The sequence below is a fragment of the Anthonomus grandis genome, chromosome 16, assembly GCF_022605725.1.
Source record: "Anthonomus grandis grandis chromosome 16, icAntGran1.3, whole genome shotgun sequence".
Lineage (NCBI taxonomy): Eukaryota > Metazoa > Arthropoda > Insecta > Coleoptera > Curculionidae > Anthonomus > Anthonomus grandis.
Genome location: NC_065561.1, coordinates 9,118,706 through 9,133,216, shown reverse-complemented (window position 1 = coordinate 9,133,216; position 14,511 = coordinate 9,118,706). Strand labels below are relative to the sequence as shown.

Sequence of the window (14,511 nt, the reverse complement as noted above, 5' to 3'; positions counted from 1 at the left end):
GTATGGTTAAAGAGTGCTTGGAAAATACTTTTAACGGCAATATTATTGGTCCACGATACCGGATACTTTGGCCAGCCAGGTTACCTGATCTTTCACCGAATGACTTCTTTTTGTGGGGTCATTTAAAAAGTGTCATTTATAAAAGTGTAAAATTTGAGAATCTAAACTAGTCACAAAACGCTATTTCGTTAGAATGTAATAAAATTTCCCAATATCAACTTAGTAACGTTAGAAATGAATTTTATGATCGGTTGGGATATTGTTTAGCTGTTAATGGCGGGTTGTTTGAACATTTGATTAATTGATGTTTTTATGTAATACTCTACTATTTTTAAAAAAGTTATTGTATTTTATTTTATTTTTCCACACTTAGTAAAATATTAAGAGTTCTGTTCTCTCTTTTTTCGGATCTATTTTCGATCTTCTGAGTTAAACATTTACAATTATTTATTGCAATGTCTTTGGACTCGAATTTGCTAACAATAGGTTTAATGGTTGAAATGGACCAGATAGGCTTGATGGAAAAATAAATTGAAAATATTTCAGATACTGCTGTTGGTTGCAAAGTTTGCTATTTGTTAAAAAAATTTTAAAAATGCTCGCACCTGTCGATTTTTGTTTTTAGGAGAACAATTTTTTTTTTAATACATTCAACCCCTTGGCGGGGGTTGCAACCACCCTGAAAATCTTAAATAGAAGTGGGAGTTAAGTGATCAAGCTTATTTTAAAGGTCGTTTTATTCTAGTTACAACTGCCAAGTTTGAAATTGCTAACTTGAGTTTTCGCAGTATGACATATTGTCAAAGATTTTGAAACAATACCATTGTTTAATACTTTTAGCGCTAGTTTTTAGAGGTTCTTGATTTACAAAACAAAAACTAGCGCGCCCGTCAATTTTTGATTTTAGAAAAACGATTTTTTGTTTACATTTTTAACTCACAACTTCAACCCCTTAGCGGGGCATTGAAAGGGCATTCAGTTTTCTTTACAATAGCGCTTTATTAAAAAAAAAAAACGGAATATTTTCACATATTTACTTTTGGTGGCCATGAAAGGTCATGACGCAACAATGCTATGGTATTGATATTTGACAGTTACATTTAGTTGATCAATAATAGTAATACACGTGGGTGTTTCTTTAAAATAGTTACCTAAAAATTAATAGAAATGGAAAGAAATAGTTATTCAAATGAAGTTTTGATGAATCTATTTATTATTCATGGACAATGTGACAAAATTGTAGCAAGAACATGCCGAAGGTTCAACGAAATGTACCCTAATTTAAAAAAAAATGGATAAGAGAAAATATGTGTAAATACAAAAAAACTTTATACAATTTGTTTCATAACTTAAGAATGATTTAATTAGTTATCCGAAGATTATAAGTAATTTACAATAAATTTTCAAAATGATTGTCATTGACTTTTAAGCACTTCAAAATCCTGCGTTGTACAGGGTCCGGCAAAATGATCTCCCACATTTTGATTTTTAATAAAAACGCCAGTGTAAATGCTATTTATATTTTATTTTTATTAACTAAAAATATATGGTATGCCATTTTGTTTTTATTAAGTTTTGAAAATTACAGAGTCCAAGTGGCGACCATTTCTTTCGACACATATTCGAAGCTGATTTCTGAAAGTTTCCATTACTCGAGCAGTAATTTGAGGCGATATTCCTGTAATTTCTTGACGTATTGCTGCTTTCAATTCGTCAATGGTTCGGGGATGATCTTGAAAAACGCGTCCTGGAAACATTTCCCTTAACAGGTCCATTGTCCTTCTTGCCGTATGAGCTGTAGCCCCATCCTGTTGAAACCACACATCCGGATGTTCAAGTTCCCTAAGTTTTGATTTCTAAAAAATTACGTAGCATGTCGACATATCGATCAGCAGTTACGGTAACCGTTACCCCTCCTTCTTCAAAAAATAGGGACCCCAAACACCAAAAGAACCAACAGCACACCAAACGGTAACACGTTGGCTGTGAAGTGGCCTTTCATGGAGCTGCCGCGAATTTTCTGGTGCCCAGTAGCGAAAATTCTGCTTGTTCACATAGCCAGACAAATGGAAATGAGCCTTATTAAAAGTGCATTTTGTGGGACGTTTTGAAGAATATCATTGGAACATTCTCGGCGATTTTCCCAGTCCCGTTCACTAAGTTCTTGCACGATCATCATTTTGTATGGGCGGAACTTCAGATCGGTGTGCAAAATTCTTCTCACAGAACGATCTGACAAACGCAAAGCAGAGGCATGTTTAACAGCTGAACGTCTAGGAGATCGTTCAACTGCTTCTCTTACAGCTGCAATGTTTTCAGGTGTCCGAACACTTCTGGATCTACCAGTTGATTTTCTTTTTAAGGCTGAACCTGTAGCTCTAAAATTTGAAACCCACAATTGTATTGTTTTGCGATCTGGAACTGGATCATGTCTACCAAGCGCGAAGTGAGTACGAAAATTTCTTTGTGTCGTAATCACAGATTCGTTACTTTTGAAAAATGTTTCGATAACGAAGGCACGATGCTCGCCCGTCCAGTTCATGGCGACAACAGAAATGGCAGGGCGCGCGCATCCAACCGACTACGCTAAGCTAGCTCCCTCTTTAGTGATTCGGGCTCAGTGGCGGCGCAAAACGTGGGAGAGCATTTTGCCGGACCCTGTATAACATGTGTTGTCGCTGCTTATATTTCAGAAGGATCTTGTTGACCAATGCAATTGATAAGTCGTTGACGTAGTTCCTGTTTACCGGTATCTTGTATACCATTTGCTTCAAATTACCCCAAAAGTAAAAATCAAGTGATGTCAGATCAGGTGACCTTGCAGGCCAATCCCATGGTACCAAACGCCTAAACCAGCGGTCATCGAATTTCTCAAGTAACTCACGTGTCACCTCTTCAGTGCAATGAGCGGGTGCCCCATCCAATTGAAACCAGCAAGGGGATATGCGTGAAAGTAGGCTAAAACATTCACGATGTTGTCCTCATCAGACGTTACGGGCTTGGGTAAACTTGTATAATTTTTAAGTTGTGAACCAAATTGTATAAAGTTATTTTGTATTTGCACAAATTTTCTTTTATCCATTTTTTGTAAATTGGGGTACATTTCGTTGAACTTTCTGCATGTTCTTGCTACAATTTTGTCATATTGCCCATGAATAATAAATAAATTCATCAAAACTTCATTTGATTCAATTCAATTTTTAGGTCACTATTTTAAAAAAACACCCAAGCATATTTACTAAATGTAACTGTCGAACATCAATAGCATAGCATTGTTGCGTCATGAGCTTTAATGGCCACCTAAAGCAAATATGTCAAAATATTCAGATTTTTACAGAAAATTGTTTTTATGTCAGAAACTGAACTACTTTGATATAGGAACATGATACATCGTTAGAAAGGGATTTCAATTTCTTTTAGAATATTATGTTATATATTATACAGTGTGTTCCATTTAAAAAAATGCACATATCACAATTTTTATATGTAGCGGTAAAATCACTAATTTTGAGCAACTCTCTATAACGTAGAACAAATTTTTATAGTGAAAGTTAATGTAACTATCAATCACCCTCTACTTTATTATTAATGGATTAATAATGAATAATTTTCCTTACCTCAATGATGGTTTTCATATGTTTCTTAATAAGCTCCTCTTCCACAACCTCCACAATTCTAGGTTCAGTTGATTCATCCAAATAATGTTTTGCTCTATCAGATTCCTCATTGATCCTAGCCTCTACTTTTTTTATGTACACAGAAGCGCTGTTCTCGGCTAAAAATTTTTGGCTTTCAACCTAAAAAAAATAACAAATTAACAATCTATATATTGGCAAGTAACATAACATCGATTTACGAATTTTTTTTACCTTATAGAACTCTGCCGATTGTTGCAAAAACGGCCGTTCAAAATCCTCTTCATAGACAGTCCTAGAGTTTATTCCCAATACCATTAACATTTGACAGGCGTTTTTTATTGATATACGGTCCACTTTCTCACCTCGTCTCTCTTTCATCACCATATCCAGCAAAGTCTCTCTTAAATGGTCGCGAATACACCCGTGCCGAACAACCTAAAACAAAATGCCAAAGTGAGATAGATCCTGTCAAAAAAATATCAAACAATGGTATTTACTTGGTCTCTGAATATAATTAATCCTAAATTATAAACGTTATCAACGTCATTTTGCTGGACGTAAACTCTATCCATATACATAAGTATATCACGGATCATCACCATGGAAGTCTGATGATCGTTCCAAGCCTGGTTTAATGTCATTAAAAAGTTATTGTGGAGGGACTTTAGAACATCCTCTCTAACCTGAAATATTGATACAACTGTTATAAATCTGTAAATCTTTCTTTCATTACAATATTCTATTGGTTTTACTGTTTTTTTATCTATCAGATATTTCTGCTGGTGCAGTGCAGCACTCTGCTGTTTATGACATTATTCAGACGTTTATAAATACATAAACGAAAACAAACAAGTGTTTAATTCTTAAAAGTGTTATACAAGTACTTTGTTTTCAAACAATATCCAAACTATAGAATAATGCTTAGTTGACGACTATACAGGGTGTCATTGAAATGATGTAAAAAAATTCGGGGGGTGATAGTACTCCTAAAAATAGTAAAAAAAGGTTCCTATAAGTAGTGCTGAAAATGCATATTAAGTGAGATAGGGGACATACTTTTATATACATACATACTTTTTCCTACAAAAAGGTACTCTTGTTGCACATCGCTTAGAGCGATGGTTTTTGAGGAAAGCGAAGGCAAAGAGTTTGCTCTGATGGGTTGATAACTGGTTGATGAACATAAACTCATGAAAGTTATGACATTTTAAAAGTAACCAACTAGTTATTAAATATTTAATTGAAAAATCAAAATTTTACGATTTTTAAAACACTTAGAGCTAAAACACACGGAGCTGTTTGGGAGCGTTTTGTGCCGAATCGGCCGCCGATCGGCAGCCGACTCGGAGCATCGTTTATGGGCTTTGTGTGTTTCAAAACACACGAGAAACTTTCAGAGTCGGCGGCAGCGCGTACCCTCGCATCAACCATGTGCCGAACGCGTTTTTATTACTTCAGTCGGCGGATCATTTATGGGTATTTAGTGCTGCGAAACACACGCAGAGCGTTTTTTGAGCTGTTTAAAAAGGCAATGTTGTCAGTGTGTAAGTTAATTATTACCGAGAAACTCATTAATGAGATACAGTTAAGACCCGCGATTTGGAATATGTGTCCTTTCCCTTATTATAGGGTGTATCCAAAACCGCCGCTTTCTTCTCTTTTTAATTGTTTGTGATAATACATTTGCAGTTAATAAAAAAAGAAACTCTTCATCACTACTACTACTGTCGGATGAACTCATTTCGAATGTCTTCGCTATACATCTGACAACAGAGAACTGATTTTTTTTTCCACAACACGCGCGAGACCAGCGCTAGCGGCCGACTCGGCCCACACCGCTCACAAACAGCTCCGTGTGTTTCGAAGCAGTCGGCTGCCGACTCGGCACAAAACGCTCCCAAACAGCTCCGTGTGTTTTAGCTTTATTGCTTTAAAAAACGAAATACACCATTCCAGAAGACCACCATTCGTTTCAATGCAGACTCTGCTCTTTTTCTCCACGATCTGCGTACCCTGTAGAATATCCCTGGTGTTGTACGAATTTGATTGGAACAGTCAATAATGCGTTGCCGTAGTTGCTCTTCAGTATTAATTGGCACTGAGTAAACTAAAGTTTTCAAGTGGCCCCAGAAGTGGAAATCTAGTGAATTAAGATCTGGTGATCTTGCTGGCCAAGCTTGTGGACCATCACATCCTATCCAACCCCTCTCACAAACTTGATTCAAATGATTCCTCACCGTTAACGGAAAATGAGGTGGTCATCACCATCATGGATAAAATATATGACCCGCCTCTGTGCTATGAGAACTTTCTCCAAAAGTGCTGGTAGTTTATGTATTAGAAAATTGAGGTAACTTTGACCGTTTAGCCTAAAATGTTTATTATTATACGAAATAGGTGACTTTTTGAATGAAGTAAAATTAACCACACTTAAAAAAAAATAATCCAATAAGAGTATCGCCACGAATGCCCGCTTAAACGTTAACTGAGAATCGAATTTGGTGCCAACTTTCCATAACAGCATGAGGGTTTTTATCAGAAAATTCAATTTCTTGTAAACCCAGCTTTATCCGTGCATAAAATATATCCGTGACAAAAAAAGAGGTTCTTGTACCAGTTTTCTTAATTATCAAATACAGAAGATGACTCGAGCGGAATAGTCTGTCGGAGCAAGAGCTTGTACCCTTTACATGTGATATGGATACAGGAGATGAGTATGAAGAGTCATCCTGAATGGCGACTCACCGTTTTCCCGCGCTGTAATCCTCCTTAGGGTACGTCATGCCGAAGATGCATGGATGAGCGCGGTGAAGGTCGCGGTCGAGGCTGACATCGATGAAAGGCAGAACATACCGAAGATGTCTTCCTTTCAGTGTTCTTTACGGTTTTTGAGGTAGTTAACACGTGTTTCGGGAAAGTTTGCTTTAAATTATAACCATGCATAGAAGCAACAGAAGTGATGACAGAAGTTTAATGCCTTTAAGTGAAAAGTGGTGGATTATTTGTAAATCCTCAAATCGCCAGTTTTCGTCTAATCCTATAAACCAGAAACGGCAGTACCTAGGGGAATACCATCACCTTACTCATTATTTAGAGCTTAAGAAACACTCGTCAGACAGATTTTATGTTTATATTAGAATAAGCATGGATATACATTTCAATATATTTTTAATGATATAGAAACGAAAATTATAACAAATAACTAGCATACAAACCCTATGTTAGCTGAAGAAAAACCTGCTAGTCACATTAAGCTAATTACACCTTTGATTTAAAGTTTAATTGGCCTAAATAATTAAATAAAATAACCATACAGTAAAAGTGTTTATTGAAAAAAACAAAGAGTAATATTACAAATGAATGCAGTTCTCTGAAACGTCCGAGTTGCCGTTGCATTGCCGAGTTTTTCCGTTATGGGTGGGTACCATTCGTATTCCAAAATGGTTTAGAGGTGGCGGTACTAATAAAGGTGCCTGCATCTGGTCTTCTTGAGAAAACAGTATTCTAAACAAATAGTTTTGCATATCCCTTCGAAATTTGAATTTATCCCTCGGCGTAAGTTGTTTGACATAAGGGAAGTAGGGAATTGAAAAACCCTGTATCGTCATCATTGGGATCCTGCGATGGTTTATTAAGTCTTAAAGCTAGTTGTTTTTCCCTTTCAATGTCAATTAGCTTTTTTCCAATTTCTATTTGTGTCGTTATTCGACGTTTATAGCTTCACCGAGAAATTGAATAACTTGTAGAACGAGCACGACTTAAATATTAAGTACACGGAATCATACTTTGTGATTCAGAATTAGGGCTCATCACATTTGCTACTGAGATACGATCTACCTCTATAGATCGTTCACCATCACTATCAGATTCCTTCGAATGATTTGGATCCTTCGAATTGCTGTCCATAGTTAGTATTAGTTAGTAGTCCTGTGTTTCATCAATTAAATTAGAAGATGATTGACAAGGCATAAACTGATGATGCAGCAAATGTAATTTAGTTAAAATAATGTCACTGGCTAACTATTCTATCTTCTGCTTTATTGCCTGACCGACCGTGCCTTTTCTTCATTTGTTTTGCATATTCTTACCTCATATTTTCCAGCATTTTGGTACCGTTTTTGTTTAAAATAAATGAATAATCTTTATTACCTAAATACACTACTTTGTGTAATATTAAATATACATACCTGTCATTCTAATTTTTGCCGCTATTTTCTTCCACTCCCTTGTCAGAACATGCCTATTATGATGTTTATGGCGTTTATCCCGTAAAGCCGGAACACAAAACACCAAATCTATCAGCTCATCCTTCATTTTTGTGCATAAAATCACCGTGCATAAAACTACCCAGACGTTTCGCAACATGTTGTTCACTTCTCCTTACACTCACCCTTACAGATATCCCCGGATCTTGCTCTACATGTGCTAAAATGCGCTTCTCAACATCAGGTGTACGTACCGTCAAATTACGGCCACGGTCTTGATTTCTGGGTTCAAATAGTGACAGCTGGGTTCTTGTGATTTGGACATTTTTGGACATACGTTTAGCCAAAAGACCATTTCCGTTCGCTCTTACGTTTACGCACAGTTCAACAACAATAAACTGACAAAAATACTTGTCAACCAGAATATTTTTTTTGCATATATGCAAATTGATTTTTAATTAATAATTTAATATTTACTTAATTACTTTTGAAACGCCATAACTTTCATAAGTTTATGTTGATTAACCAATCAGAGCAAACTCTTTACCTTCAATTTTCTTGAAACCATTGCTCTGGGCGATGTGTAACAAGAGTGCCTTTTTTTTGTAGGAAGAAGTATGTAGTTACGATAAAAATAACCTCAAAAAAGTTATTCGCGAAACAACCCTCTACCCTTGCAAAAACTACCCTTTCCGATTTTCCAAATCATTTTTCAGTATAACCAATTAGGGTCTTAATTTTTAGCAGAGGATTTTTTTTCGAATCATATCTCGTTTTTAAAGCCTACAATTTAAAAAAAAAAGTTTTTTAAATTCAGCCTTTCAGTGCCCCTAACTCCCTTAATATGCATTTTCCGCCCTATACTTATAGGAACTTTTTTTACTATTTTGAGGAGTACTATCACCCTCCGAACTTTTCTACACCATTTCAATGACACCCTGTATAGACGCTACGGCCTTTTCCGAATTTACACTTGGTATAGCTTTTTCTTCGAACAAATTTTCTTAATTATCTATTTCCCAACAAAACTATCAGAAAATGTCTCAATAATTCTGTGCTACATAGAGATAAAAAGGGGACACAAGGAAATGCACAGAAAGCAGACTTTTTTCTAACCTAACCCATTTTAAGTTTTTTCTTCAGTGAATAAGAACTCATTTATTTAGAAATTGAAAACATATATTTTTAAACTGGATGGATAATTAAACTGAAGGATTGATGTTGCCTACATTAATCCTTCATCCTCATCTTTCAGTATATTGGAACAAAATAGGATGGAGTATAGCACATTAAGTAAATATTGAGATTCCTAACAAGGACCTGTAAACAAATCAGTGTGAATGCCTTGAATTGCTACAACTATTACTACTATCAACTGTGTCAAAGGATGAGAAAACTGATTAATTTAATTTTACCTGGGATACATGCAAAATAATCTTATGTAGGAAATATACTGGATTATTAGCACAAGAGGTACGACGTGCTCCAAGCCAATCCAGGAGAATTATTTCGCGATTTTTCGATTGTGCGTTAGCTATCAAGCAGCTACCGAACCTGAAAGCTGAACTGGAGGAACTTAAGAGGTTTGGTTAATTCAATTAATAAAGAGTTGCTTGAAAACACCTCCTTTATTAGTGGTTTAGATAGTGAAGCTCTTAAGATACAAATTAAATCTTTTGAAGATTCTGTGCAGTTGCCTCAGGCAACTTCAGGAAGTGATGCAGGCACCGAAGTGAAGCAAAAAGTAATACCTAAGCAACTTGCTGTTGTAGTATCCGAAGGTAGCACGAATTTGGGTTATCTTACTACAAACGCGAAGAGCTTTTCTAATAGACAATACGAATGATACTAGTAAGTCTTTAAAGAATGATTGCCGCAGCTCTCCTGCCGTAAACAACGTGACTTGCAGCGAAGATGTGAACTTTCTGGCGCAGTCGGTAAAGGATTGGTTAATATGCTGTCCAGGACTCCCCCAAACCCGATCTGGGTATGGGGATAGGGGTAAAAGGTTGCATTTCAATCTCGCACTATTGGAGATCCGCGTACTGAGTCTCCAAGAGAGCGCTGACCTTCAAAGGTAGCGTAACTCGATAAAGCTCCTCACTAAAGAAGTCGCAATCAAGTAGGACCAACCATGAAACTCTCAATCACTCCTAGATTTTTCTATATAGATTGGCCGAGGACAACTCAGTAAAGGAATTAAATCATTTAAAATTGGAATAAATCCTAACTTTATGATACTGGTAATGAACCTAATCAACGTCAAATCTCTGACCTAAGGGTGGGGTTGCAAGAATGTTTTTAAACCAACGGCGCCGATTTTTTAACAAAAAGAAGTAGCAGTCACCAACAAGTTTAATAGTGTTATATTACACCTTAATATTCAATCTCTACGTTGAAAGGTACATGAATTGGAGGTATTCCTTATAACCAACTCTGAGATTAGTCTGTCTCAATAAGCACTGGCTATCCAAAACAGAGAAAAGTGTGACCCATATACAGGGCTTTATTCAGCTTTCTAAATTTTGTAGGGCAGATAGGACACATGGTTAGGTGTATATATTTGCCCACAAATAAGCAAGGTGTGAGCCTATTGGTTTCGCACTAGGACTCTGACGCTGTTGGGATTAGGTATGGCCAGTCTCAGATATATACCAAATATCGATCTAGAGACCCTTTGAAAATTTCCTTGTTAGGTTGGAACATTTTCTAAGCAGCTTAACTATTACGGATAAATACATTATCACTGGTGATTTTAATGTAAGGTTTAACCTAGCCCAGGGGCAGTCTCGTCGAGTTGTTGACTTTTTCTCCAGTTTTGAGTTTAATTTACCAGTTAAGGCAGCCACCACAACAAATATCAAATCCTCATATGTAGCAAGTGTTGGTGATGTCTTCATGTCAGATGACCTGGAAATTGTACCTGAAAATTTTATTTCAATTCAAGAAGGGCGCCTTCGGAATCTGCACGTATCAGCATCGTCCTATAACAGACTTTAATTCTGATGATGGTCAAGTCTCCTGCACATTCTTTGTGGATTCCCTTGTTGATGTCTACCTTGGTTCATTCGAATTATAATCCAAATCAGTTAACACACACATCAGGACCATCAAAGTGGTTTGATGATTCTTTGAGAAAAATGAGAGCTAAATTTTGCCTTTTAAGGTTAACCACAAATATCCCTACCTAGTGTCTGCTTAAACTGTGCGAAACCATCGCACTGAGTACCGAATGAAAATTGATTTGAAAAAAATGGGGGCCAATGATTCTGTCCTTCTCTGAAGTCGATATGAAGCGAAAATTGTTGGCTCTTGAATATTACACAAATCAAAAAGGGGTTACTGTGAATTTAAATGAAACCAGAATTATGATCTTTGCTAGGGGAGGTGGCCGTCGAGCTAATTAAGATTTTAAATATGAGGGCGAAAAAGTGGAGATAACAAAGAAGTATGTTTACCTGAGGGCATCTTTTACCTCTTCATCATTGTTTAACATTACGGCGGAGGACACCGCACTTAAAGGTCAACAAGCTATTGGAGTTGTTCGCGGTATTATGGCCAAGTCCACCCATACCATTTGGTCGGCAAAGATGACACTCTATAATTCACTTGTTCTGAGTGTCTTAGTTAATAGTTAGACACTCAGAATAGTAATTAGAGTTTGCGTTACATTAAGGTTTTGGAACGTGTACAGGTCAGTTTTTTTAAAAAGTTGTTTTATCTGCCTGCTAATACACCTGACAGCATTATGCGCCTAGAATTTGGTGTAACATACCTTTTTTTAACAATTTTTAAATTAGCTATTAATTGGCTAATTAAACTTTTATTTATGAAACCCTCTAGATACCTACAAATCTGCTATAAGAGACATATAGACATATAAGAGAGCTGGAACTTGAAAACCCTTTCTGTAAATGGATTCAGCAAGTAACGAATTTATTTTTTTTCAAAAATTGATTTTGGCATGCCATGTATATTATTAATGAGTACCCACATAAAGAAAAATAAAGTGTTGTTGTTGGATAAATTTAAACAGGTTTGAGTTCAAAAAGACCTTGAATTTGCATCTGCTTCAGCATTTCCTCTCTTTTATCGCTGTTTTTCAAACCTTCAAAAGCCAAAAAACTATTTACAATTTAAGAGAATTTCTTTTAAGTATTTAAAGTTTCTTTGCCAAGTCCGGACTGCCAATGACCTTTTTTTAAGGCTACTTTTGATGGATTTTCTTACTCTCTAGATCTTGACGATATGTGCACTATATGTAAAGCAGACCTTTCAGCACATATTTTTTGAGCGCGTCCCTCTTCGTCAGGGTCTAATTTCTTCTCATAAGGTTGCATTTAGTGTGCACAACTTTATATGCTTTTTAAACAACATAATACCTCAAAAAGTTAAATCTGTTGTTCATTACTTTTTACATATTCTCCGACTTATTGGGGCTAATGCGTAAGTTGTATTATTTTTCTCCTAACTAAAGGTTCTATAACAATAATAAGTATTTTATTTTTTTTATGATACACATAATAGGGTTTTGGTTTATGTAATTATTTATTGTTGTATAATTAGGTTAGTGATTACTTTATATAGGTTATAACTAGAGCCAATTATTTTTACGTTACTGTTTTTAGTTTTTTATATTAAACAATTCTGCCTCGTTACCTATTTTATAACTGTAATTTTTGTAAACGGTGCATTTTGATTCAGCAGATTTCTTTATTTTGTTTTTGTTTAAAGATATTTTTCCTTGTAATGCCTGTACTCTATTGCTATAAGTATAAATTGTGTTACTTTAGAAGCAATAAAATTCTATTGTCTATCGATACACTTATAAATGATGAAGTAATCCATCTCAAGGCTATGTGGAAAGTCATTAAAGCTTTTAATAATAATGTGGAAGAGACGCCAACAAGTCAAATAAATGCTTGTCATAATAATGAGACATTTGTTAATGCTCCGACCTTGAAACGAATGCTGCCTCCGCGTTCTAAAAGTCCTTTGACTTGTAATTGTGGTTCTGGATTTAGTTTTTGTGCAGTGACTTGTACTCAGGTGCGTCAAGTGATTAATTCTATGAACAATAGTCTAAGAATGGACCCATTTGATTTCAACACTTGGCTCATTTAAACCATAAAAAACTTGATTATTATTCGCTTAACAAAATGGACGCTTATCCATTCACTCCATGTATCACAAAGAGCATTTTCCCCGATTGTCTTAGTTGTTTGGTTTGAATTGATTGTTTAGTTCGAAGTTGCAAAAGTCAGACAGATACATAAAAAAGGATCTAAGATGGATCCCGAGGACTTTCGGCCTATGTCTTTTATCGCAATTTTTAGTAGAAATCTTTGAGACCTTACTGAAAACTCAAAAAGAATATTACTTTGAGCAAAATGTTATGGCAACATGGCTTTAGACAACAACACTATACAGCGGTCAGGAACCTGTCTGACAAGATTCTGGAAGGTTTTGAGTGCAGTTTCCACTCTGCGGCAACATTTTACGATCTTTCGATTGTATTGAGCATGGTACACTAAGTCAAAAGCACTTTCATTATAAATTTGACAAGTATTAACTTGCTCCAATCCTACTTAACAAGCAAATATGTTCATTTTTGGAGTGGTAAGTCCAAAGTTTACTGACATCACATGGTGGTTTTTGTGGCATCATCACAAGGTCTTTGTTCTTGAGCCCATTCTCTTTCTAGTGAATGTCAATGATCTTCCCAGCTATCATCCTGGGTCTGTATTTTTTCTTTATGCTGATGGCATAACATCCTTGTTTGCTGATAGCTTATCCAGCCTGAACATTACAGCTTATCACTCATGCAGTAGTGACCTGTAGGAGTCGGCGGTATCGGATTGATTAAGCTTAAATCAGAACAAAACCAAAAAGATAATTTTTTCGCTTAGAAATCGTAGTCATGGTCAACAGTCTCTATTGATGAAGTTGTAACTTTTCTTGGTATTACTTTGGATTCGGGATTGACCTCTTAGTCCCATGTTGGTGTACTCTAATCTAAATTATCAAATAATTAATAAGAAAATTTGCCCACCTCAGTTTCGGCTTGCACGTTCGGAAATGCATATTTTGGATACTTCCATTCTGTAATGATGTACTGTTTTTTAATTGGGGTCACTTTGCTCATATGTTTAAAATATTTGCCTTTCAATGCAGATGTATAAGAGTGATTACTAATCTGAACTATAGAGAGTGCTGCACTTTACATTTCAGAAAACTGAGAATTAAACTGCCTTTTGCCTATATATATTCTCTTATGCCTCCTATTTGTTAGGAAGAATCTTGAAAAATTTATAACCCATGCTGATAATCACTCACACTATACCAGGAACAAGGGCTCCTTGGTACCGCGATATCGGAAGCATTTGAAGACTAAGTTTAATGAGTACCTAATTAAAAATTCTTGCTTTTTTTTGAGGGGTACCTTCGGTCCATCTTTGCTAACCTCCTGTGAGCTAATTACTTTATGTCTTGTGTTGTGTGATATTTTTAATTTTGCATTGTGAGTTTTGAGTAACTATAGACATATTTAATTTTAAGTCATACGTTTAATTGTATTTTTTTAGATATATGTGTTTGCATTTCATTTTGAATTTCTTGACTTTTGTAAGAGGGCTTTGCTTATTAACACTAATAGATGAATAAATAAA

The 14,511-nt window shown here is 35.7% G+C and overlaps 1 protein-coding gene across 2 annotated transcripts in view; it reads right to left on the bottom strand.

The window, feature by feature from the left end:
- Nucleotides 1-14,511, bottom strand: part of LOC126745468 (cullin-3) — a 72,692-nt gene that overhangs the window by 38,622 nt on the left and 19,559 nt on the right. For both annotated transcript variants that reach the window (XM_050453321.1, XM_050453322.1), the window contains exons 3-5: nt 4,136-4,321; nt 3,870-4,073; nt 3,618-3,797 (exon numbers count right to left, since the gene is read on the bottom strand). In XM_050453321.1, the coding sequence (XP_050309278.1) occupies nt 3,618-3,797; nt 3,870-4,073; nt 4,136-4,321 (570 nt within the window). The remainder of the gene's footprint in view (nt 1-3,617; nt 3,798-3,869; nt 4,074-4,135; nt 4,322-14,511) is intronic.